At 39.1% G+C, this 26240-nt stretch overlaps 1 protein-coding gene across 4 annotated transcripts in view; it reads right to left on the bottom strand.

Annotated features, from left to right (window-relative positions):
- Positions 1 to 4815: 4815 nt before the first annotated feature.
- The window catches only part of SLC36A3 (solute carrier family 36 member 3), a 24662-nt gene continuing 3237 nt past the window's right edge, over positions 4816 to 26240 (bottom strand). Inside the window, exons 2-11 of one of the 4 annotated variants that reach the window (XM_072954391.1) lie at positions 25562 to 25652; positions 23478 to 23566; positions 18735 to 18830; positions 16109 to 16243; positions 15342 to 15426; positions 14184 to 14402; positions 11438 to 11536; positions 10907 to 11073; positions 8170 to 8339; positions 4816 to 5159 (exon numbers count right to left, since the gene is read on the bottom strand). In XM_072954391.1, coding sequence (XP_072810492.1) covers positions 4855 to 5159; positions 8170 to 8339; positions 10907 to 11073; positions 11438 to 11536; positions 14184 to 14402; positions 15342 to 15426; positions 16109 to 16243; positions 18735 to 18830; positions 23478 to 23566; positions 25562 to 25652 — 1456 coding nt within the window. In that variant the 3' untranslated portion in view covers positions 4816 to 4854. The remainder of the gene's footprint in view (positions 5160 to 8169; positions 8340 to 10906; positions 11074 to 11437; positions 11537 to 14183; positions 14403 to 15341; positions 15427 to 16108; positions 16244 to 18734; positions 18831 to 23477; positions 23567 to 25561; positions 25653 to 26240) is intronic. The other 3 variants (XM_072954398.1, XM_072954408.1, XM_031671191.2) reach the window with 3 other exon arrangements.

The following is a 26240-nucleotide window of genomic DNA, read 5'->3' as shown; positions in this document are numbered from 1 at the left end:
ATGCTGGAGAGGGTATGGAGAAAAGGGAACCCTACAGGGCTGGTGGGAATGTCGTTTGGTGCAGCCATTTTGGAAAACAGTATGGAGATTCCTCAAAAGACTAAAAATAGACTTACCATATGATCCAGCAATCCTACTCCTGGACATATATCTGGATGGTACTCTTAATTCGAAAAGATACCTGCACCCCAAAGTTCATTGCAGCAGTATATACAATAGCCAGAAATGTAAACAACCTAAATGTCCATTGATAGATGACTGGATAAAGAAGATGTGGTAAATTTATACAATGGAATACTACTTGGTGATAAAAAAGAATAAAATAATGCCATTTGCAGCAACGTGGATGGACATGGAGATTGTCATTCTAAGTGAAGTAAGCCAGAAAGAGAAAGAAAAATACCATATGATATCATTTATATGTGTAATATAAAAAAAAAAAGAAAAAAGGGGACACTAATGAACTCATCTACAAAACAGAAACAGACTTACAGACATAGTAAACAATGTTATGGTTACCAGGGGAAGGAGGTGGGAAGGGTAAAATTTGGGAATTTGAAATTTGCAAATGACAACCACTGTATGTAAAAATAGATTAAAAACTTCTGTATAGCACAGGAAAATATATTCAATATATTATAATAACCTTTAATGAAAAAATATGGAAGTGAATATATGCATATATATGTATGACTGGGAAATTATGTTGTACATCAGAAATTGACACATTGTAACTGACTGTAGTTCAATTTTTAAAAATGCAACAACATGAGTAAGCCAAAAAAAGCAACACAAAACAAAACAAAAAACCACTCCATAACATTTCACTCACTCATAATTCAACCCACTTGGAGAAAATTCCAGCATTTCATGTTGTGCATATCTTTCAAAATTCTTTGACTATATTCATATGGCTGCTTTTTAAAAAATATATTTTATTTATTTTGTTTGTGTGTTTTTTTTGAGGGGGGAGGTATTAGGTTTATTTATTTATTTAGTTAATTAATGGAGGTACTGGGGATTGAACCCAGGACCTCGTGCATGCTAGGCATGTGCTCTAACCACTGAGCTATACCCTTCCCCCACTGCTTTTTTTTTGAAGCATCAAGGTGGCATCATGCTTCACATCCTATTTTTAAGAGCTCTATTGAATTATAACTGATACATAATAAACTCCACATATTTAAAGTGCACAATTTAATAAATTTTGACACACCTGGGAAATAATCCTCACAATCAAACTAGTGAATATATTATTCACTGTTTCCAAAAGTTTCCTCTTGCCCCTCTGTAATACCTCCTTCTCACCTTCAAGCAACCATATTTGCTTACTGTCCCTACAGGTTAGGATGCATTTTCTAAACTTTTATATGAATAAAATGATACAATTTGTACTTGCTTTTTTTAAAATCTGGATTTTGTCACTCAATGTAATTAAGATTCATCCATGTTATTGTGTGCATCAACAGTTTGTTCCTATTTATTGCTGAGTAGTATTCCACTGCTTGGATATACCACAGTCTGTTTATCCATTCACTTTTTGGGAGACATTTGGGTTGTTTCCTACTTTTTGCTATTACAAATAAAGTTACCAGAAATGTGTGTAGAAGTCTTTTTATAGACATAAAATTTCTTTTATTTTAGGTAAATATCCTGAGATGGAATTGTTGGATCATATGGTAAGTGCATATTGAATTTTTTAAGAAACTACCAAACTATCAAAGTGGTTGCACCATTTCCACCCACAACAGCAGCACATGGGATTTCCAGTTTCTCCACATCCTTGCCAACACCAGTATCATCAGTGTTTAAAATTTAAGTCATTCTAATAGGTGTACAGTAGAATTTCATCGTGAGTTTATAATTTTGATTTCTCTCATTACTAATGATGTTGGATATCTTTTCATATGCTTATTTACCATTCATATACCTTCTTTGGTGAAGAGTCTGTTCAAATCTTTTGCCCATTAAAAAAAATTGTTTTCTAATTGTTGGGCTTTGAGAGTTCTTTACGTATTCTGGATATGAGTCTTTCATTAGACATAAACTTAGCAAAGATTCTCTCTCAGACTGTGGCTTTTCCTCTCATCTTCTTAACAGTGCCCTTTGAAGAATAAAGGCTTTAATTTTGATGGAGTCCACGTTAGCAATTTGTTCTTTTATGGGTTGTGCTTTTGTTGTTGTATCTAAGAAATCTTTGCCTAGCCCAAAGGGCACAGCATTCTTCTCTCCCAGGTTTTCTTCTAAAAGTTCTATAGTTTTAGATTTTACATTTAGGTCTAAGATACATTTTAAGTTGATTTTTTTTTGTATATGATGTAAAGTATGGCTCCAAGTTCTCTGTTTTTTGAGGGGGAGAGGGGCGTATGTATATCCAATTTTTGCAACACAACTTCTTTGAAAAGGTGATCGCTTCTCCACTACCTTGCCTTTGCCTCTGAACCTTTATCAAAAATCAGTTGCCCATGTATGTGTAGAATTGTTTCTGGACTCTCTATTCTGGTCCATTGAAGTATTTGTCTGTTTTGGCAACACCGTGCAGTTTTGATTATGGTAGCTTTGTTATAATTCTTGAAATCAGATAGTGATGGCCCTTCAACTTTTTTCTTTTTTTTCCAAAGATATTTTGACAATTCTAGGTCCTCTGCATTTTCATATGAATATTAGAATCAGATGGTCAATTTATACTGAAGAAAAAAAACCTTCTAAATTTGATGAGAATTGACATCTTAATCATGTGTCTTTTGAACCATGAACAAGGTGTATCTCTCCATACATTTAGTTCTTTATTTCTTTCAGCAATGTATTATAGTCTTCAGTTTACATATGTTTCATGTCTTTCATTAGATTTATCCCCAGTTATTGCAGATTTCTGATGTTATTGTAAGCTCAATTTCTGAATGTTCTCGGCTAGTACAGAGAAACACAGTTGGATTTTGTATATGACCTTGTATTCTGAAACTTTGTCAACTCAATTAGTAGTAGCTTTTTTGTAGATTCCACTGGATCTTCTACATTGATGATCGTATCATTTCATATAAAGACAATTTTACTTCTTCCTTTCCATTCTGGATACCTTTTCTTTCTTTTTCTTGCCTGATTTTACTGCCTGAACATCTGGTACAATATTGAATAGAAGTGGTGAGAGTGGACATCTGTATTTTGTTCCTGATCTCACAGGGAAAGCATTCAGTCTTTCCTCATTAACTATGATGTTAGCTATAGATTTTTCATAGATGTACATTACCAGTTGTGAAAGTTCCCTACTGTTCCTAATTGCTGAGAGTTTTATATTAGACAGATTTTGCCAAATGTTTTTATATGTATATTGAGATGATCATATATTTTTCTATTTTTCAGTTTGTTAATGTGGTGAATTACACTGATTTTCAAATATTAAACCTGTATTCCTGGGATAAAGCCCACTTGGTCATGTATATTATCCTTTTAATATATTGTTGAATTTGGTGTGCTAAAATTTTGTTCAGAATTTTTACATCTATGATCATGAAGGATTTTGGTCTGTAGCTTTACTTTCTTGTAATGTCTTTGTCTAGTTGTGCTTCAGGTAGTATTTTAAACCGGCTTTTTTTCACTGATAAATCACAAATACATTTGCATGTCAATAGGTGAATTTTTGCAGTGTTTGAGGGCGTCATAGCATTCTATTATGAATGAATCATAATTTAACCTAATGTTGGATATCTGTTTCCAACTTTACTATCATAAATAAGATTCTTAGGATAAGCTCCCAGAAGTGAAATTAGTGGGTCAGAGGGCTACACGTTTTAAGACTTACTGTAAAACTGTCCTTCAGAAAAGCCATAAAAAATGCATACTGCCATCTGCAGAGTAGAGGTGTGCCTGTTTTTCCAAACCCTTAATAAAACTAAGTATTATTTTCTAAAGTAGGTCAGTAATCCTTGCACATGATGAAATCTTTTTCCTCACACAAACTGCTTAACCCCTTTAGCCTAAATCAGCTTTAAGTGGCCTTTAGATGTCTGAGAAGCCGAGGGAGGGTGGAGGGGAGAGAGAGGCAGCAAGAAAGCAGTGGGGGTAGGGGGTGGGGAGTGGGGAGAGAGAGAGAGGAGGACATTATGTAGGCAGGGAAATCACCATAATGAAAGGGTGCTAAGAAAAATATTTTTACCCCTTAACCTAGTCCTGGTATGCCCATATCTCCAGGGTAACAGGGCAACTTGATGGAAAACCCTTCGATTTTCACACACGTGGTTAAAGGATAAATTTCTTTGTTTCTTGTTTTTTGTTTTTTGGGTTTTTTTTTTTTTGGCTTTCAGAATATCAGAGTTGGAAGAGACTTTGACAACCAATTAGTCCAATCTTTCATTTCACAGTATGGGAAAGTGAGACGGAGAAGCGGAGAAACTTGCCCAAGATCCCAAAGAAAATCAATGGCAGAGCAAATGGCTGGACAAAATCACCAAATTCTATTTTTGTTCTGTGACTCCTCCACTTAGAACAATATCTAAATAGAAACCCCTCTTCCCGCAACATACACGTTTCTAAATCTGATGCTTTAAGGGCAATTACTTCAGAAGAGAGAAAATGATTGCTCCTGTGTTATATCTATGCTTGATTTCTGTTTCCAGAGATATCACAGCAAATGGATCCCTTTTCCCATTAAATAAGGCTATTAATGTCAATGGTTGAATTTGGTTTGGGGTCAAAGGTGCAAAAGACCTCCAAAGAAATCCAAAACCAAACAAAGGCACAGCCTGAGAGGTATCAGTACTGACTTTTGGCATCTACAGTTGTCTTGGAAAGATAAAGAAGCCAATTAATATAGAGAGGTTGGGGTTTGATGAACGTATATAATATCCACAATAGAAATCACATTGGGGGTGGGAGTAAGGGAGAACTACTAGCATAAAAATAGACCCCTGTGGAGTTGGCTATGGAATGGTTGATGGGTTGGATCAACTCATAGAGGGCTTGGTATGTTCCAAATACACACCCCAAAAGGCCCAGGATGCTGATCATGATGTCCTTTGCAATGGTGACACAGCTCATGTCTTCCGGGTAAAAGGTGATGAGCTCCAGGAGGGGTGGGATGATGAGGGCCAGGGCACTGCTGCTCACAGAGCCCACCAGGGAGATGACTAGGTCCAGGCGGGGGATGAGGATGGCTGAGACACCTTAGGAGAGAAGAAATTTAGAATCACTGAACGTTCGTGCAAGAAGAGAGCCCAGAAAGGAGCTAGAAGCCATTTCTTTGGAGCCTTATAGTTTCATGCCTGAGAGACCATTTGTAGAGGTGGGAAAGGAGCCTACTGTGAACTTGAGCAGCAGGTCAGACACTGTGGCTGTGGACTCCCACCTCTGTTTAACTGTGAATACAGATGCTCTCCTTTTATGTTTTATCTCTTGGGTTTTTCACATATAATATTTATTGGAAAAGATCCTCTGCCACCTACCTATTATAACCTTCTCATCATAGACATGGGGAAATCCAGAGCTCTAGAAGGAACAGGATGTACCCGAGGTCAAGCAGAGCTGAGATGAGAATCCACTGAAACGCCCAATTCAAGGACCTTTCCACCCTCCTAGGCTACTTGTCATGTATGTGAAAGATATGGTACACAGTAGGTGCTCAACAAATGCTTGACCCTTACCTAGACACTGGGTCTACAATGAATTTGTCCTAATCTACCTAATATAGTCACTGTGTCTGGAAGCAAGAATGGGTAAACAGTGAGAGACGGCTCTGTTGCTGTCAGAATTTCAACCACGTGTTTTCCCACTCTTAGAAGGATTCTGGTAATTATAGAGTACTTAAAACATGAAGACAGCAGTAGGCTGTCACTTACCATCTCTTCTGTAAACACTCTTAAATTTCCATCTTTTATACATACAATGAAGAAATACCATGGATTTTCCAGGGGAGTCCAAATTTGATAATACTTAAATGAATAAATATACAATTTATGTGATTTAACTTTATACAGCATATGGTTTTCCTAAGAACAAATCAGGAAAAACCTGTTCTGGAAAGCACTCAGACTAGCTTGCTGGATCTTGAAGAAAACAATACCTCTTTCTGAAATTCCTCCCACACCTTCAGTCAGAGAACGAGAGAGACTCACAGACTCTCACAGTTGAGAAGCCATCATGTCTCTGATGGATGATCCTCATCCACAGCTTTCTTTCATCAGATATTTAATTAATTGCTTCCAGGAGGAGGATCAGAGAGAAGTCAGTGTCTGTTTTTTAGGAGCTCACGCAGACAGGGCATAGAGGAGATACATTCAAGGAAAGCTACAATGCAAGGTAGACTGGAGGAGAGCTCTAGAAGGGTCAGACCTGGTCATGCCACCCCATTGCTCAAGGCCCTTCCATGGCTCCCCATTGCCCAATCTCCTTAACACAAGGTCCCTTAGAACTCAGGCCCTGCCAACCAAAACCTCTGGCTCCACGTCTCATCACTCCCCACTGTTTCCAGTTCTCCAAAGAGGCCATAGGTAAGTACTTGCCTCTGATTTGTGCAGAGCCTGCTCCCCGTATGTGGTATATTCTCCATTCTCCATCTGCCTCCTACTTCTCTTTTAGGTCTTTATTGAAATATCACTCCACTGGAGAGGACTCCCTGACCTGGCCCAGGCTAAGTTATAGGACCTTCTCATGTGCAGTTAGGATAGCCTCTTCTTATGATCTTAGCCATCATATGATACATCATTATGTACTATCTTACCATTCATCACAATATTCTGTAATTATCTCCTAGCATATATTTCCCACTCAACTGTGAGTCTCATGAGGGCAGGAGCCATGTCTTCTTTATGATTCATTATTGTATCCCTAGTAAAATGTAAGGCACATAGTAGGTGCTCAACAAATGACTGATGAATGAATGAAGGATAATAGAAGTGACAGATGAATAAAGGAGGAGGAAGTGGTTATTCAGCACAGACAGAAGCAGGACATGTCATTGAAAATCAGCTGTCTCTAGCGATGCTCTTTCCCTGATACCAAGTGTCCTGAACTACACAGTGTTTCCCTTCAACTTACACACTTCCTATTAAGAATGATCTCAAAACAATATACTTGCAGATTTCTGACCTTGCTACAGACTGGGAACTCTCTGTAACACCTTAAGTCACCAGGTGTGCTGTTTCTGCTTAAAGAACTCCAGTTGTGTGGAGTGTAGTATCTGGTAATATAATATGCTGTTCTGCTGGACTGCTCCAAGAGTTACACACTTTCTCCTGACCCTGAACTGAGACTGGATTCCCTCAACTTTAAACACTGACTCCTGGAGACTTTAAGGTGAAATTTGTTCTCTCTCTTGCACAATAATCCCACAGGTGTTTGACAACAGATATGGAAATTCCCCAAGCCTTTCCTTCCCCCGGAAAAACCTCCTTAGTTCTTTCCCTCATTCTTCATGGGGCAGGTTTTCTGATCTTTCTTTGGACGTGTTTCAGAGAAAGAACTTTGCAGCCCTGCTCACCATGTTTTCCAAACATCTACAACAGCACCTGATATAGAATGAATAAATGAATGAATGAATGAATGAGTGGAAGGAAGCAGGAAGGAAGGAAGGAGGGAAAGAAGGAAGAAAGGAAGGAAGGGAGAGATGGCGGAAGGGAGGAGAAAATGACCTCCAAGACTTTAACAAATCAGCCCCTTGGGGTTTTCCCCTGTAGTTAAACACTACTTTATGAGAAGGGACTTGACCTTAATTTATGATAGAAAGAAATATGGCACAACAGAAGACATAAACTTTGGTGCTACACAACCTGCATTCAAATCACAGCTCTGTCACTTAGCGGCTGTATGATTTGAGCATGTTGCTTAATTTCCTGGGTCACAGTTCCCTCAGTTGGGAATATTACATAACTAGGCTGTCATGAGTATTAGATAAAGTCAGTACCATGCCTGGCATACATGAGGCACATAGGATTGAATAAATAATACTTCTTTCTCCCATAAACCAACCAATGTTTACTTTCTATGTGTAGACAGTAGAGATTACCATAACATTTACTATGGGACAGTTCTGTTATGCCCATTTTCCAGTTGGAAAGTGGAGGCTCAGGAGTTAAAATATCTTGCTTGGCTAGTGGCAGAGCCAATGATAGAGGGGTAGATGCCGATGTGGCTCCCAGCCACAGCTCTGGGCAAAGAGAATCCTTGAATCCTACTCACAGGTCAGACAGACCAAGGCTGTGCGGACAGACAGTTCTGCAAACAGTGCCCAGCTCTCTGACACCTGGGAGATGACGACAGGGATGATGATCTCAGCTGGGACATGGAACTGGAGGGCATAGGTGAAGAAGATGCCGATGGAGTACATCAGCTTGACCGACTGGTACAACCTGCAGAGAGAAGGGTAGGACGTGCACTGTGATGTGGCTCCTGGGCAGGGCCATGCAAGACTCACCCACTTCTCAGAGACTGGTACTTGTCAAGTCGCAGAACTGCCTCACTTCCACTGACAGCCTGACCTGCTGTGACAGCCACTTGGGAAGCCTACTAAAGGTGCACATTCCTGGAGATTCTGATTCAGTAGGCCTGTGGCTTAGGGATCTGTGCCTTTTTTTTTTCTTTTTAAAAAAGTTATACCTGCATTGAGTAAAATCCACAGGACAAAAGTCATACCATGATTCCCTCCCACCTTTGACTCCCAGTCTCCAGTTCCTCTCTCCATAGGCAACTCCTCTTACAGTGTTCTTGAATCTCTTCCAGAAATAGTATAAATACAAGGTTATCCAGAATGTAGGGACACACAAACACACACATACACACAAGCGTATACACTGTAGCTTCCTCTACACACTGTTGAGCTCTGTTTTTTATTCACTAAACATTTCCTGGTGATTGCTTCCCATCAGTACACATTGATCCGGCTCTTCTATGTAATTACCTGTTTGGTATCTCCACTGCATGGATATACTGTAATTATTTAACCAGTCCCTACTTACTGGATATTTAGATTATTCCCAATCTTTTGCCAATAAACAATGCTGCGAAGAATATTCTTGTACATATATCGATGCACATATAGTACACAACCTCAGAAGTAAAAATGCTGGGTAAAAGTATACGTGATTTAACATTTTAATAGCTCTTAGAAAAAGGAACACTCATACATTGCTGGTGGGAATGTAAACTGATGCAGCCACTGTGGAAAACAGTATGGAGGTTCCTCAAAAAGCTAAAAACAGAACTACCATATGACCCAGCAATTCTGTTCCTGGGTATTATCTTAGAAAATAAAAACATTAATTCAAAAAGATACATGCACCCCAATGTTCACAACAGCATTAATAACAATTGCCAAGATATGGAAGCTACCTAAGTGTCCATCAACAGATGGATGGATAAAGAAGATGTGAGATATATATATACACACACACACATACACAATGGAATATTATCCAGCTGTAAAAAAGAATGAAAATTTGCCATTTTCAAAAACATGGATGTACCTGAAGTGTATTATGTTAAGTGACATAAGTCAGACAGAGAAAGACAAATACTGTATGATATTACTTATATGTAGAATCAAAAAAATACAACAAGCTAGTGAATATAACAGAAAAGAAATGGGCTCACAGATGTAGAGAACAAACTAGTGGTTACCAGTGGGGAGAGGGACAAGGGAGGGGCAAGATAGGTAGAGGATGAAGAGGTACAAACTACTATGCCTAAAATAAATAGGCCACAAGGGTGTCTTGTACAACACAGGGAATAGAGCCAATATTTTATAATGACTATTCAGGGAATATGACCCTTAAAAATTGTGAATCACTATGTTGTATACCTGAAGCCTATATAATACACTTCCATAAAAATAAAGTAGGAAATAAAACTATACCTCAATAAAAATAAAACAGAAAATGAAATACTATTTTGATGGCTCTTGGCCCTACATATGTGTATCTATATAGCCCATTTGTTGTCCCAGCATATTGGAGAGCTTGCGTCCCTGTCTCCTTGTGAACACATGCTGGTCTTTGCCATTGTGGTTTTTTTTTTTTTCCAATTGGCATTTCTGTTATTATGAAGGAGACAAAGCATCCTTTCAAATACATAAAATGTCATTTTTTGGATTTGCCTGTGAACTGCTCGCTCAGGCCCATTTTAACTTGGGTTGTTTGGTTGGTCTTTTTCTCATTGGGAGGACATTTGTGTTTATTCCTTTAAGGCTCCTCTGGAGACTCTGTGAGGAGCCAGGTCCAGAGGTGTGATATCAAGGCACCTGACGCCCATGTTTTTCAGCTGACTCCCCCACAAGGAAAGCGCCCTGCCCAAGGTAGCTAGTGGCAGCCCGAATGGCCCAGAATAAGAACACTATATTAGGCCGATAGTATCTTTCTGGTGTAAAATAACTCACAACTTCAAAGAAATTCCACGTTTATTATCTCATCCAGTCATTACCACAACGCAGTGAAGCAGATGGGACTGGTGATCTTTTTCTCATTTTACAGCCGTGGCTTTATGGGAAATGAATGCCCCGTCATACTACTCACTTAAAAAGACCAAGGCCGTGGGGAGACATAACAGTGAGAACAGCTCACACTCGATGAGTGCCTACTATGTGCCACTTTCCTAGGCATTTTATGTATATTAAGCCAATTTATCCTCACAGTCATTTCCTGAGACAGCCTGGCAGTCCTGTGTGCTGCTCTCCAATTACTTCCCAGTCTCCCAGCACATGGTAGGATTTCACTTCCCTACCCCTGGGAGTGAGGCCGTGGCTATGCCGCTTGCTTTGCCATAGGGCTGCTGTGAGAATTAAATGAGGTAACACACAATGCCTGGATTATCAAACGTACCTGTTACTGTCATATTAATGTTATCAGGTAATATTTGTTGCTAAGGCTCAGAGCCCATGACCCCCCTCCCCTCCCCACCCTACTCCAGATGATCAGGGACATACCAGCAATTGGGCAAGTTGAGGGTGATGCTGGCCTGGGTGTTCAACCCAAACTTCATGTAGCCCAGAGTCCCCAGGCAGATGTAGAGGATGATGATAAGGGACATCCCCAAGTAGAGAACAAAAGAAAACTCCTGTGGATGTTTCATCTGGTTTTTGAGAGAAAGAACCTGGAAGAGAAAGGAGGTTGAGAAATAAAAGGTAGAAAGAGAAGTAGCAGGTTCTCCCAGAAGCACAGATATCCTTCTCTAGGCAGCCTGGGGCCAGGAAGCGGCCACAACCCCTTTCATTTCCTCCTACACTTTCTGCTGCCAGGAGTAGTCCCACTCCACATGGGCTGATGATAAGTTCTCAGTTAGTCTTCAAGGCTTGGTGTGGTGTATGGAGCAGTTGGCGTCCCGTGAATGGATACTGACTTTCTCTTCCAGTGGAAGAAGATGACAGTCTGCACTTTCCATAAATACTATCATTTAGACATCTGGAATCCCTAGAGAACACCAGGGACCATTCCCTCAAACCCCACATCCACCTTACCATGCCGACGCCTTCAAATGTGAAGATGGCTGTACTGAAGAACACCAGGAAGGTCTTCCAGCTTGCCATCAAGGGTAGGTTCCTGGGATCTGGAATCCCCTGAAAGGAAGCAGAAGAAGGATATTGGTTTTACCATGATGCAGAAGTCACTCCAGATCTGGTAGAGAGCTGGGCTCACCTGACAACAGAGACAGTGTTACAAGCACCCATAAGATACCTACAGCTGAGTCAGCTTCTTATCTTTTAAAAGTTAATTTATTTTTATTGTGGTAATATACATTGCATAAAATTGGCCATTTTAAACATTTTTAAGTGTACAATTCAGTGGCATTAAGTACATTCACATTATCGTACAACCATCACCAGATTCCATCTCCAGAGCTTCATCATCATCCCCAGCTGAAACTCTACACCTAATAAATAATATCTCCCTATTACTCAGCCCCCGGTGAACCCTGTTTGACTTTCTTTTCTTTTCTTTTTTTTTTTAAATTAGCTAATAATCTCTTCTTTCTCGTTTCTTTTCACTAGAATTTAAATTACAGTCACATCATTATATTTATGGTCAATACTATATGGGAACAACAAGTTTATTATAATTCTCTATTTTTTGTAAGCTCTCTCCATTGTCTCCCTCTTTCTTTACAGTTGTACTGTATCTAAATCGCTAGACCATATAGTCACTGTATACCACATTCTATACTTTCACAATTTTATTCCGTCTTAGTTAAATGGTAAAGACAAATTTAAAGCTCACCACCAGTCTGTATGTGGATGTCTATCCATTCATAAGTTACACATGATAGTTCCCCCTAGCAGTTTGTCTGTAGGCTTCATAAATTGAAAAATCAGTTTGATTAGATATCAAATCCTTGGTTTAATTTTTTTGAGTATATTAAGTATATTACTCCTTTCTCCCGTTTGATATTTGACACTGCTCTTGAAATGGCTGATGATAGAACCCTGTTTGACTTTCTGTCTCTATGAATTTGACTATTCTAGGTACCTCATGTAAGTGAAATCAAATAATAGATGTCTTTTTGTGACTGGTTTACTTCACTAATCATAATGTCTCTAAGTTTCATCCATGTTGTAGCATGGATCAGAATTTCATTCATTTCTAAGGAATACTTTGTATGTATTTACCACATTTTGATTTATCACATCTGTACATGTGAGGAAAGTGGGGCTCAGGGACAGAAGGGAATTGCCCGAGGCTACACCCTGTAAGTTAGTGGCACAGCCCAGATAAGAACTCAGGTTTTCTCACACCTCTTTCCCATCACTTCTCTCAGAGCCGTGAAGTCTCCTAGCTGGTACAGCAGCTATCAGAGATCTAGAGGGAATGATTATTTTAATAGACTCTCGTGGGCAGAATAATGTCCACATCCTAGTCCCTGGAAGCTTTAATATGTTATGTTACATGGCAAGGCAGAATTAAGTTTTCAAACTGAATGAAGATAGCTAATCAGCTAATTTTAAAATAAGGAGGTTATCTTGGATTATCTGGGGGTCCAGTGTAATCACAAAAGTCTTTAAAAGTGGAAGAGGAAGTCAGAAGAGAGAACTGAAAGATTACAGTATGAAAAGGCTTGGCCTGACACTGCTGGCTTTGAAGAGGGAAGTGGACCATGAGTTTATACAGGAGGGCAGCTTCTAGAAGCTGGAAAAGGCAAAGAAACAAATTTAACTCCAAAGACTCCAGAAAGAAATGCAGCCCTGATGCTTTTAGCCCAATGAGACCTCCAGAACTCTAAGATAATGTGTTGTTTTAAGCCATCAGATTTGTGGTGACTTGTTACAGCAGCAGCAGGAAACAAATACAACCCCAGAGACTTTCAGATTCAAAGAAATGAAACTATAATGGTGGAATTTCAGAGCCTGTAATAATAGCAAAGCAGGGGCTGGGAGGCAAAATGACTGGAATTAGTGGAAAAATTACTTTCTGTTGATCAGTTTTCTTATCTGTAAAGTGAGGATAAAGTAGTACTACTTATAAAATAGCATCATTGTGAAAATCTAACAAGTTAATATATAAAGAACCTGGCACAAAATGAATCAAATTCCTTTGCCATCCACATATCCCTTGTCAGCCTATCACTGTTACTGTTTTCGCTGGTTATATGATTGGGGTTTATCTCCCCAAGTGATTGTAACCTTCAAGAGAGCAGTCACCTGTCAGTTTTATGTACCACTGAAGCCCCTGCCCCTTGCACAATGCCTGGATCACAGAAGTTATCAAGAACTATTTGTTGAATATAAACTATGGTTACCAAAGGGAAAAGGTAGGGGGAGGGATAAATTAGGAGTTTAGGATTAACAGATACATACTACTATACGTAAAATAGATAAACAACAAGGACCTACTATATAGCACAGGGGACTATACTCAATATCTTATAATAAGCTATAATGGAAAAGAATCTGAAAACATATGTATATATGTATGTGTAACTGAATCACTTTGTTGTACACCGGAAACTAACATTGTAAATCAACTACACTTCAATAAAAAAATTAAAAAAAAACCCATTTGTTGAATGACCCATTGTTACCCAGTGTGACAATGATGACTAGCTTTTATAGCTTGTGGGACAGAAGCTCACAGATGTCACCTTAGTAGGGGATGCTCAGAGCAGGAGGTCACCTTCCTCACTTTCACTTGCCCATAGTGACAATGACCCTCCCCAAGTGTCTCAGGAGCCCTGGACACTGACCCTCTTCTGCAGTGGTTTCAGGCACAGACCTGCACAATATATTCAAAGATCAGAGCCATGCTCCCCAAGGTGGCGATGTTGGCCAGTGTTGAGAAGATGGACAGCACCCTGAGGTTCTGGATAAACACCAGCAGGATCAGGAGGGGCAGGAGTAACAGCATGTAGAAGCGAATGTCCAGGATGGGGGTCGGTACCAGGATTTTCCTGGGTTGGCAGGTGTTGGATGTCAGGTGGGCTTCTTCCACCATCTGATACGGAGCACAGGAAGGACAGTGTAGTTAGAGCTGCCACATGAACACAGGATGCCCAGTTAAGTTTCAATTTCAGATAATTAACAAATAACTTTTGAGTAAAAGTTAAGTTCCAAATATTACATAAGGACATACTCATAGTAAAAAACAATTATTTGCTTCTTATCTGAAATTCCAGTTTAACTGGCTGTCATACAGTTTTATTTGCCAAATCTGGTACTCCTAAACTGTGATACTCATGGTTGTGACAACCTAAAACCCTTAGAATCATCAAATCTTAAGGCTGAAGGGTCCTTTGTCATCTAGCCCAACCTCTTCTTCCATACCAAATGGTTTTCTTTCATACATCCCGAGAACAGGAATTCATTACACAGGAATATCTTCTTCAACCTTAGATAACCCTAAAAGTTAGAAAGCTCAAAATATTGACCAAAATCTATCTGCTTGAATATCCATTTACACTGCTTGTCATAGTTCTGTTTGAGTGCACAAAAACAAGTGTGCTCCCTCAATTTCATGAAGCCAGGAAAGAATGCCATGACTGACTTGTAATGCCTGTTAGGAATGCAATGAGAGCAACGTTGCAGCTCAATTTAGTTTGCCTCAATTTAGTCATCTTCTGCATGACAACCCTGATATACCTAAAGAAAATGTCACCAACACTTTTAGGGCTAAAAATTCTCAATTATTTCTGATTGGACATAGTTGCAAGCTCTCTCTGCATCCTTGTTACACTCCTCAGATGTTGCTTTGGCTTCCCTATGATCCTTTTAAAGAGTGATTCCCAGGATGGAGAGAACTCCCAAGTGTAGTCTGATCCAGGAGTAGAACTGAAGTCTGCTCCTCCCATGCTCTGAACACTACACTCTTGCTAATGCAGTCTTAGCAGCAGGAGGTCTGCTTTTCCCCCACTCTGCCTAAAAGAGGCCTCTTTACCTGTTGTAAATTGTCTGCCATAAATATAAAATAAATACTGCAGAAGCCCAGTTGGGTGATGATTAATAAGAAGCTGACAGTGTACCTGAGAAGGAGAAGAGGCAGACAGGGGGAGAAACAAATTATTTGTTAGTGCATTTATTTTTATCTTTTGAGACAATTATTTCATTTGTTATTATTTTTAATATTTCCCCATTTTTTTATTTTGAAAAATTTCAAATGCAGAGAAAAAGCTGAAAGACTAGATAATTAACATGCATATAACTTTTAACTAGATATACTGACTGTTAACTTTTAGCCCTTCCCGCATTACATATGGATGGATGAATGTGTTCATCCTTACACATATGTGTACATGCATTTTTCTCCGAACTACTTGAAAATTAATTGCAGATATTACAACACGTCAACCCTAAATACCTTAATACACCTCTCTAAGGACTTTGATATCCAGAAAATCAACTTCAATATCTTTCAATATGTAGTCTATATTTTCAATAACTCAGTTCTCTCCAAAACATCTTTTACAGCTGTTTAAAAATTCTTTTTGATTGAGGATCTAATCAAGGTTTATATGTTGCATCTGGCTACATCTCTTTCATCTTTTGTTCAGGTAGAGCAGCCGTGTATACATCCACCTTTTTTGTTTCCCATGACAATGACTTTTTGGGAAGAGTCTAGGCCATCTGTTTTGTAGAATGTCCCACATTATGGACTAATGTGACTGTTTCTTTATGATTCAGATAAGCCACTTTAGGCAAACATACCATGTAGGTGATACTTTGTACTTCTGATTCATCATACTGCGAGGCACAGGATGCCCTGTGGTTCCAGTGTGAAGGTGACTGCTAGACCTCTCCTTTGTAAGTGCCCATTTCCTGCTTTGTAACCTGGGGGTAAAACTTTGAGATGGCATGAATATCCTATTCTCCTCAAACCAAGGGTTTTAACAAATTGACTGGTGATCTTTGCCTGAATCAATTATTTCATTGGTGGTTGCAAGATGGTGATTTTCTAGTTCTGTCATTTCATCTAAGTTTATTAGCTAGCACTTAAGAAAGATATATTCTTCCCTCCTATTTTTAATCATGATAAACTCACATTATTTTTTATTTAATATATTATACTCCATTACTGTCATTATTCTTTTGGATTCTCAAATTGTCCTGAATTTGGAGATGCATTTATTTTTTAATAGTACAAAAATATGTTTCTCTCCTTAGGTTCTAATGTTTAGATCCGTGTTTTTCAGGATTGGGTTGTAGCAACCATTGCATCAGCATCATCTGAGGTTTATGCTAAAAAAACAGATTCCTGGCTTTCATATCAGCCTGAGTCAGAAGATTGGCAGTGTCAGGTGAGACTTCAGAATGGAGATGTTTTTCCTCTTTATAATGGAGATTCTCAAACATACACAAAAGCAATGACAATAATTCAGTGACTCCTCTTGTGCTCATCCCAGCTTCAACAATTAACTTTTTGGCAAACCTCTTCCATCAGCTCCTTCACTCCACAGCACACATCCTTATTTTGTTGGAATATCTGAAGCAAACTAGAGACCTCAAGTCATTCCACCTGTAAATAATTCAGCATGCAGCTCTAGTGGTCAAGAATTTAAATAAAATATAACCATCATGCCATTAATCACCCCTTAGAAAACTAACAATTCTTTATATCATTTAATATTCAATCCATATTCAGATTTTTCCAATTTAAAAAAAAATCTATTTCACAGTTGATTTCTAAACAAGTCTATTCATTGCATTTTGTTACTAGGTCTCAAGTTTTTTTTTAAACCACTCTATTTCCTTTGCCCTCTATTTTTTTCCCTTGGAACTTCAGTATTTTTGGTTGGTATTGAAGATACCAGAAAATTGTCTGTAGTATGTTCCACTTTCTAGATTCAGTTGATGAATTCATAATGCCATTTATCTTGTTCATTTATCCCCTGTGCTTCTTGTAAACTGGTGTTAGATCTAGTGGTTTGATAAGATTAAGGTTCTTCACTTATCTTTCTGGCAAGGGTATTTCAGAGCTGATGCTCTGTACTCCTCACTGTATCCCATTATAAGATACATCATGTCTGGCTGTCCCATGTCTAAACATGAGATGCGGAGTACATGGGGTCAGGTGATGTCAGTATATTCTTCCTTTATAATTTTCCAATGACCTTTCACAATGAGCATCCACTGATGACTGTTGCTTACACAGAGTGGGTACTTTTGAATCAAACTCTCCATGTATCTCTTAGCAGACTAAAAATTACATATCATTGGTTTAAATAAAATAGTTTCCCAATTCTTTCTCAGTTACTGGGACTCCAGAGAAATGGCACAGTGTAGTGGGTGGGAGCTGGATGTTCTGGATGTCAATGCTTGCTCTGCCATTAAATTCCTGGGTAACCTTGAGCAGCCTTATGGCCTGTCTGGTTTTCATCTTCCTCCACTTGAAAAGACATGGGTATAGTGATCGCCAAGGACCCTTCCCACTTGAAAGTTTTATTTAGGGTGTCATCAGAAGCTGTTATATCTTGGTAAGAAAGGACGGTCAATTATGAGTCCTCCATTATAACTGCCCCCTGCCTCACCTGCCTGACAATCAGAGTGACTCCTACCCAGGGGATCGGGGATCTACTAAGAGTCCCAAGAGAGGAGTTCTGCAGGAGAGATCTTGGAAGCCACAATATTGACTCACTACCTCCTGAGAGGCTTCTCTGGGAAAGGCTAACATGTTGGGTGCTCGGTTGAAACTCTGCTTCACCACTATCTATGTCTATGACTTTGGACATGTTATTCTGTCTCTGTGAGCCTTGGTCACCATATTTACAGGACAATAAAGACACACCCACCTACCTCACAAGGTCATTGAGATGATGAGAGGAGCTGAGACATAGTGTTTTGTACACTATAAACTTTTTATCCAGTGAGGGAACAACCTAAATATCCACCTTTGGGGAAGGATTAAATAAAACCACAGTATCCATCTACATTGGGGAAAATTTTGAGTTTCACAAAACAATGAAGTCTAGCTCTATGTCCCAACATGGGAAGAAATTAGAGACATGTTGTTAAGAGCAAATTTCCCAAAACTATTCCAGTTAATACATAAGGAAATACAACCCAAATCACATATAGTTCCATTTTACATCATGTACATGGGGAGAAAAAGTCTAGAGTCGTATTTATTAACTAGGTATCAGGGATTACTTCTTGGGTGAAGAGTGGGATGGGGGATGGAGCTAATGGAGATTCTCTGCATTGTTTGACAGTGTGCAATAAGAACACATTCATATAAAACTTGTGTAGCTAGAAATAAAGGCAGAACGGGTGAGGATTATTATTACTGTGTCTGTTTTATTATTACTACTACTATTGTGACATCTATGACTACTACCTTCCCCATGCTGAGTGGGTCCTCAGCCAGGCATTTGGGCAGGTTTCCAGGCTGTACATCATGGCCTCTCCATAGTTCACAAAAGGTTTTTGCAGTCTAGGGAAAGGACAAGCAATGTATAACTTAAAACATTTCTTTAAAGTATAATTTCCTCTTGAAATTAGTAATTATTGTATATTCATGTGTTAACATGGAGCATTTGGGTAATGTCCAGCAATGATATTATTTTGATATTTAATTAATTGAAGCATAGTTGTTTTACAACATTGTGTTAGTTTCTGGTATACAGCATAGTGATTCAGTTATACATATATATATTCTTTTTCGTTATAGGTTATTACAAGCTACCGAATGTAGTTCTCTGTGCTCTACATTAGGACCTTGTTGTTTATCTATATCACATATAGTAGTTTGTATCTGCTAATCCCAAACTCCTAATTTATCCCTCCCCACCCCTCTTTCTCCTTTAGTAATTGTTTGTTTTCTATGTCTGTGAGTCTATTGAGATATTTTATAATGGTATACTTCTAAAAGTTTCAGTAGTTTGCCTTTTTTTGTAGTTGTCTTTTTAACACTAACATTTAAGTGGATATTATTATTATTATTTTTAAGTAGACAATAGTTGTGAACTGATTAGGTCTGTAAACAAAGGAAACAGAGGATATGAAAGCTGTCAGGTGTGCACACCTGCTTGGGAGAGGAGGACGTGGGGGGAGGGGTATAAGTATGGCCAAGACAGTGGTTCTGTCTTTTCTGACTTACATTCCCTTCTTTCCACTGCTTTGGGTGTTGGAACATTTGAGATACTTGCCCTGAACCAAATCCCATGCAAAAGTGATATTTAGGCTCCTGCTCAGAATCCCTGTAGGATGGAACACCCAAGTTCCAACCTATCTAATCCTCTTCCTTTGTCCTTCTTTCCCAGGTGGCCCTTCCTAAGGGAGGGGAAGGCCCTGCTGAGGACTGTCAACAAAGCAAGTAGAAGTAAGTTGCCCATGTCCCAGATCCCTGGTGTTAACTGCACGACTGAGCGGAGTAGCTGGAAGAGGGAAAAGGTCCCAGAGTTGTCAGGAAACCAGGATTTAAATCCCAACACTCCCCTTCAGATGTCTGGGAGACCTTGAGCAAGTCTGTTTATACTTCTGGGGCTGTTTTCTCCACACACATTCTGGGTTTTGGGGAGAAGACAGTGAGAGATGGATAAGGTGATGCATTAGGAACACAGCAGGATGCTTCTGTTTTTATTATTACTCACTGTCCTTGGCATTTGAAATATAAATGAGGTCACACTGCATAGGAACAGCAAACATATTAGTTTGAGGATTGCAAATTCAAAAGCAATGAATCAAATTACTCAGGACATTTTTCACAGAACTAGAACAAATAATCCTAAAATGTACATGGAACCACAAAAGACCCAGAAGTCCCCAAGCAATATTGAAGAAAAAGAGTCAAACTGGAAGCATAACCCTCCCAGACTTCAGACAATATTACAGAGTTACAGTAATCAAAACAGTGTGGAACTGGCACAAAAACAGACATATGGATCAATGAATGGAAAAGAATAGAGAGCCCAGAAATAAACCCAGACACCTATGGTCAATTAATCTTCAACAAAGGCAGCAAAGGTGTACAATGGAGAAAAGAGATTCTCTTTGGCAAGTGGTGTTGGGAAAGCTGGACAGCTGCAGTGTAAATCAATGAAGTTAGAACATACCCTCATACTATATACAAAAATAAACTCAAAATGGCTTAAAGACTTAAATATAAAACAAGAAACTATAAACCTCCTAGAAGAAAACATAGGCAAAACATTATCTGACATAAATCTTAGTAATGTTCTCCCAGGGCAGTCTACCCAGGCAATAGAAATAAAAACGAAAACTAACAAATGGGGCCTAATTAAACTTACAAGCTTTTGCACAGCAAAGGAAACCATAAGCAAAACAAAATGACAACCTACGGAATGGGAGAAAATATTTGCAAAGGATGAGAATGACAAAGGCTTGATTTCCAGAATATATAAACAGCTCATATGACTTAATAAATAAAAAACAAATGACCCAATTCAAAAATGGGCAGAAGACCTAAACAAGCAATTCTCCAATGAAGACATATGAATGACCAATAGGCACATGAAAAAATGCTCAATATCGCTAGTTATTAGATAAATGCAAATCAAAACTACAATGAGGTATCACCTTGCACCAGTCAGAATGGCCATCCTTAAAAAGTCCAGAAATGATAAATGCTGGAGAGGGTGTGGAGAAAAGGGAACCTTCCTACACTGCTGGTGGGAATATAGTTTGGTGCAGCCATTATGGAAAACAGGTTAATTAAAATTAATTTTTAAAAAAACAGACTTACCATATGATCCAGCAATTCTACTCCTGGGCATATATCTGGAGGGAACGCTAATTTGAAAAGATACATGCCCCTCAATGTTCATAGCAGCACTATATACAATGGCCAAGACATGGAAGCAACCTAATGTCCATTGACAGATGACTGGATAAAAAAGTTGTGATATATTTATATAATGGAATACTACTCAGCAACAAAAAGGAATAAAATAATACCATTTGCTGCCATTGTCATACTAAGATTGTCATACTAAGTGAAGAAGCCAGAAAGAGAAAGAAAAATACCATATGATATCACTTATATGTGGAATCTAAAAAAATAACACAAATAAACTTATTTACAAAATAGAGGCAAACTCACAGACATAGAGAACAAACTTGTCGTTACCAGTGGGGAAAGGGAGTGGGAAGGGATAAATTGGGAGTTTGAGATTTGCAGATACTAACTACCATATATAAAATAAATAATAAGTCTATATTGTATAGCACAGGGATTCATATTTAATATCTTATAGTAACCTATAATGAAAAAGAATATGAAAAGGAATATATGTATGTATACGTATGACTGAAACATTATGCTGTACATCAGAAACTGACACACACACACACACAAAAGGAAATGGTAACTATATGGCATAAGAGGGGCATTAGCTAATGTTATGGTGGTAATCATATAGCAATATGTAAATGTATCAAATAACACATTCTGTACACCTTAAACTTATACAATGTTACATGTCAATTATGTCTCATAAAAATAATTTTTTTTTAAAGGACAAAAAAAAAACAACCCCAAAACAAAAGCAATGGTGACCAGACAGGTAGCAGTAATATGGTGAGAGAGGCTGGGTATGAGACAGAATAGGGAATAGTGGAGACAGTGACCAAGCCCCTGGTACATGTCTTATTCCCAAAGGGTTTGATCAGGACATGGTTATAGCTGAAGGATGAAGGAATGAAGCTGAAGATGTACCAGAGTATTTAACTGGAAAGAAGGTGCAGGATTTTTTTTTTTAATGTGGAATCTCCAGGTTTTAAATGTTGGCTAAAAACAAAAGAACAGAATTTGTAGAAGTCTCCCCAAATATATGTGAAGGCCATTGTCAGCTGTTAGGCCATTAGTCTATAACCTCTATATTAGAAAAAAGAAAAACAAGTCATCAATAAGAAAAATCAGGGAAAGGCTGTCATAAATGACATAGATATTAGAAGCCTGCATGGTAAAATAATGGTTCCAGCAGGCTTAAGGGAAGAAAAAAGCTTGCAGGTAGGTTAAGGGGGAGGTAGAGTCAGACAGGTCTTGGGATACTGGCTCTGTCACCTCCTAGCTGTGTGACCTTGAGCAAGGCATTTAACTCACCTAAGCCTCAGTTTACTCATTTGTAAAATGGGAATAATGGTGCCTACCATAAAATTTTATAGTAAGGAGTGAATAAAAGAAGGCTTGTAAAGCTCTTGCCATGTATCTGGCACAGTGTAATTGTGCAGTAACTATTATTACTGATGAGTAAATGCTCTTAGTGTTTCGTGAGCTGGAAAGTACTACACAAATTAGATGTGGCTGACATAGGCTCCAGATACACCTATTTGGGTTATTATAGTTTGACTTTATGAAAACTTTCATTTAATATCCTTACTGTGACTCATGAGGTCTTTCTGCACATCTATGAGGGCATACTCAGATCTGCCTGCCTTGGGAGCACTGAGCCCTGCGGACAGAAAGTCACCAGGTTGTTGGCTGTAAGGAATTGTCAATCATCATGAATTGCTAGTTTATTAATATGAAACTCTCAGCATTCTTTTTCATTGCATTTGTCTTCTCTTTGGAATTTTGTTTTGCAAAATTCAAAAATATAAACATTGAGTGTTGTATGTACGCTTTATTAGTGACTGATGTCACTGTGAACTATTTGTCTTATTGCTAACTACATTTTTTACTGTTACTAAAGTGTCCCAGGAAGGGTCTACCTGGAACAAATTTCTCCTCGAAGGTGTGTGTATTGGAGTTTGAGGAGGCTGGGGGTAGGGAGATTAACAGGAAAAGGAGGACATCCCTAAGTATCTCACACATACATGGCAGTGTAGAGGGTATGTGCTCGTCTTTTATTACTTTTCATCTTTCTAGGTGTGGACATTTGGGGTCAGAGGGTGCGGGAGCTTGGCAAAGTTGTCCAGCTGGTTAGCAGCAGAGTTGGGCCAGGACCTAGGAGTTCCCAGTTGGGATTTTCATCACTCCCTCCACCACCTCTGTAGCATCTGGAGCAGCAGGGGCAGTGACCTGGAGAAGTAGCCAGCTAATTGGGTCAGCAATCCAGGGAAACTCAGCACACCCTCAGACAGGGCCTGCTGCCAAGTGAGAGAGAAGCAGGTCTCTCACCTTTGACTTAAGTGATGAGCACAGTTCAGCAGGATGACCATACAGTGCACGGTGAGGATCCCGATGGCCAGCAGGCTGAAAGGACCAACCTGGAGGGGAAAGGAGAGGCGGGCACAGTGAGCCACAACCAGATGGCTCCCACACCCAGCCTTCTCCCCGCCTGGGTACTGATGCCTCTATCATAATAGAGATGAGATTTTGAAATGAGAGCCCCTGGTATGAGAGCCTCTGCCTGAATGTCCTTGTGCCCTCAGATGCTCTGGCCCATATGCCCTTCTTAGCACTGCTGCAAAGTGGCTGCCCAAACTCTGCTAGGATACTTCTAGCAGAGAACTCACTACCTCCCCAATAGCCCATGCCTTTCCTCATTTGTCTTGAGTTCTGCTTTCTAGATCCTTCATTCCTTTTCACACGCCAGCCCCCACTTCCTCCAAGATGATTAAAGACCAAGGTTCCTCTTAGGACGTGGTTTTCTTCCTCTAGTACAAGGTTACCAAAGGGATAATATTGACATTTTGGGCCAGATGAATTTTTTGTAAGGAATGAATAAAAGAAAGCTTGCAAAGCTCTTGCCATGTATCTGGCACAGTGTAGTTGTGCAGTAACTTTTATCACTGAATGAGTAAATGCTCTTAGTGTTTTGTGAGCTGGAAAGTACTACATGATTAGAGGTTCTGATGAGAGTTAGAGGGTAAAGAAATCATCTAATAACTCTTAGGAAGCAAAAATCAAAGAATAAAAGAGCTATCTTAAAAAGCAAACACCTCATTGGCAAACAGAGTTCCCCTGAGGGCCATGTGGTAATAATATTCTTCAGAAGTTCTAGAACCCTGAGGATTCCAAAGAGGAGCGTCCCATCTCTGGGTTGAAACTGATACAGATTGCAAGTCATAGCAGAAGAAGTCAGGATCTCAGTATGCCTTTTTTAGACATGGGCACCACTTACCAGGCCTGGAGAGGAGGTGAAATTTGATTCAACTAAATGGAAATCATCCATCTATTCAGTGCCATGGACACAAACTGGTACCTGAAGCATGCCAGTTTTTACAGAAGTATTGTGGGGAGATATAAAGATGAATCAAAGAGTTCTCGCCCTCAGAGCTTTCAGGTTAAGTGAGGAAGATAGGTATATTTAAAAAAAAAGTATGCCTCATCTTTTAAGTGTTGTAAGAATTCCCGATTTAATAGACATAAGTTCTAAAAAAACACAAGGTGAAGTTGGCATTAATTTTAATAGGAAACAGTCAAATTTTACAGCGGAGGCAGAGTTCAAAAATAGAAATAAAGAAGGGAACAGCGTAAGTAAGAAGACAGAGGTGTGATGGCACAGGGAATGTCAGGGAACTGGTGATGCCTTTGTGATCCTCACCTCCCAAGCCACTTTCTCACAATCAATCAAATGGTTTGAAACAGGAGTTACACACTCAATGCCTGGAGGGGCCAGGCTGCTAATATAAACGAATGAAATGGCATGGATATAATCCTAGGGAGTCACGAGAACTGTGGCACAGTAGATTCTGTATCAGTATGTGTGCATGGTGGGTCTTTAAGAATAATGGTGGAGACATGGAATTGGATGAAAGCAGTCAAAAGGTACAAACTTCCAGTTATGAGATAAATAGGTACTGGGGATGTAATGTACAACATGGTGACTATAGTTAACACTGCTTATAGTATATTTGAAAGTGGCAAAGAGAGTAAATCCTAAAAGTTCTCATCACAAGGAAAAAATACATATATATATATATATGTAACTATATGAGGAGATGGATGTCAACTAAACTTATTGTGGTAATCATTTCCCAGTATACATATGTCAAGTCATTATGTGGTATACCTTAAATTTATACAGAGCTATATATCAATTATATCTCAATAAAACTGAGAACAAAAAGAATGGCCTCTAAATATGTTCCATTTGGCGGCAGGTTGGCTCCAGTGGACTGATGCCAACGGGCACATTTCCTCTTGCATGGGAAAGATTGCCACCCCCCATATTGCCCACTGATAAATGGTGCTAAGGCCTTAACACCCCTTTCCCCCAAATAGGTAAACCTGGCTCGCATCGCACAAGTCTGTCTTACCAATAAGCCGGCATTTTTCATGGCCAGAGGAAGCCCCAGGAGCCTTGTGCCAATGTTGCATCTCAGTAAGTGGATCAAGGTTTGCACTATCCTGTACGGGGAGCAGAGGGAGACAAGAGAGTATGTTAGCTGATGGAAAGCTGACGCAAGGCTCAGGCTTTCAGCCTCTCCAGCACCCTCTGTGGGGAAGACGGACAAAACCAGCTGAAGCGGACTCTGTTTTCACTCTCAGTTCCCAGGATCTGTTCTGGAACCCCTGATCCAGGGCTGCTGCTAGTTCAGGTGACTCAACAAAAATTTAACACACAGTAGGCTCTAAAGAAAAAGTTATTAACCATTGCTGCCATTCTGGGTAACTTCCTAATGTGAGTTTATTTATTAATTCATCCAGTGATTTTTTTCATGATTTATTCACGCGTAGTATTTATTGAGATCTACTAGATGCTTCGCATTTAGATAGACAATGAAAAAGTTAATAAGAATTTTCTCAATTTACAGAGTATCAGTGCCAGGTTGTTTATTAATTCACTCACTAGGACAAAAAACCTAACCTGACACCACTTGCAGAGTATTTATTGATCTGAGTTCACTCCTTCATCCATTTACTCAACCAATATTCACTGTGAACTTATTTCATGCTATGCACTGGATATAATTTAATAACAATGGCCACTGTGCA

The sequence above is a fragment of the Vicugna pacos genome, chromosome 3 (assembly GCF_048564905.1).
Source record: "Vicugna pacos chromosome 3, VicPac4, whole genome shotgun sequence".
NCBI lineage: Eukaryota > Metazoa > Chordata > Mammalia > Artiodactyla > Camelidae > Vicugna > Vicugna pacos.
This window is presented reverse-complemented; position numbering and strand designations above follow the sequence as displayed.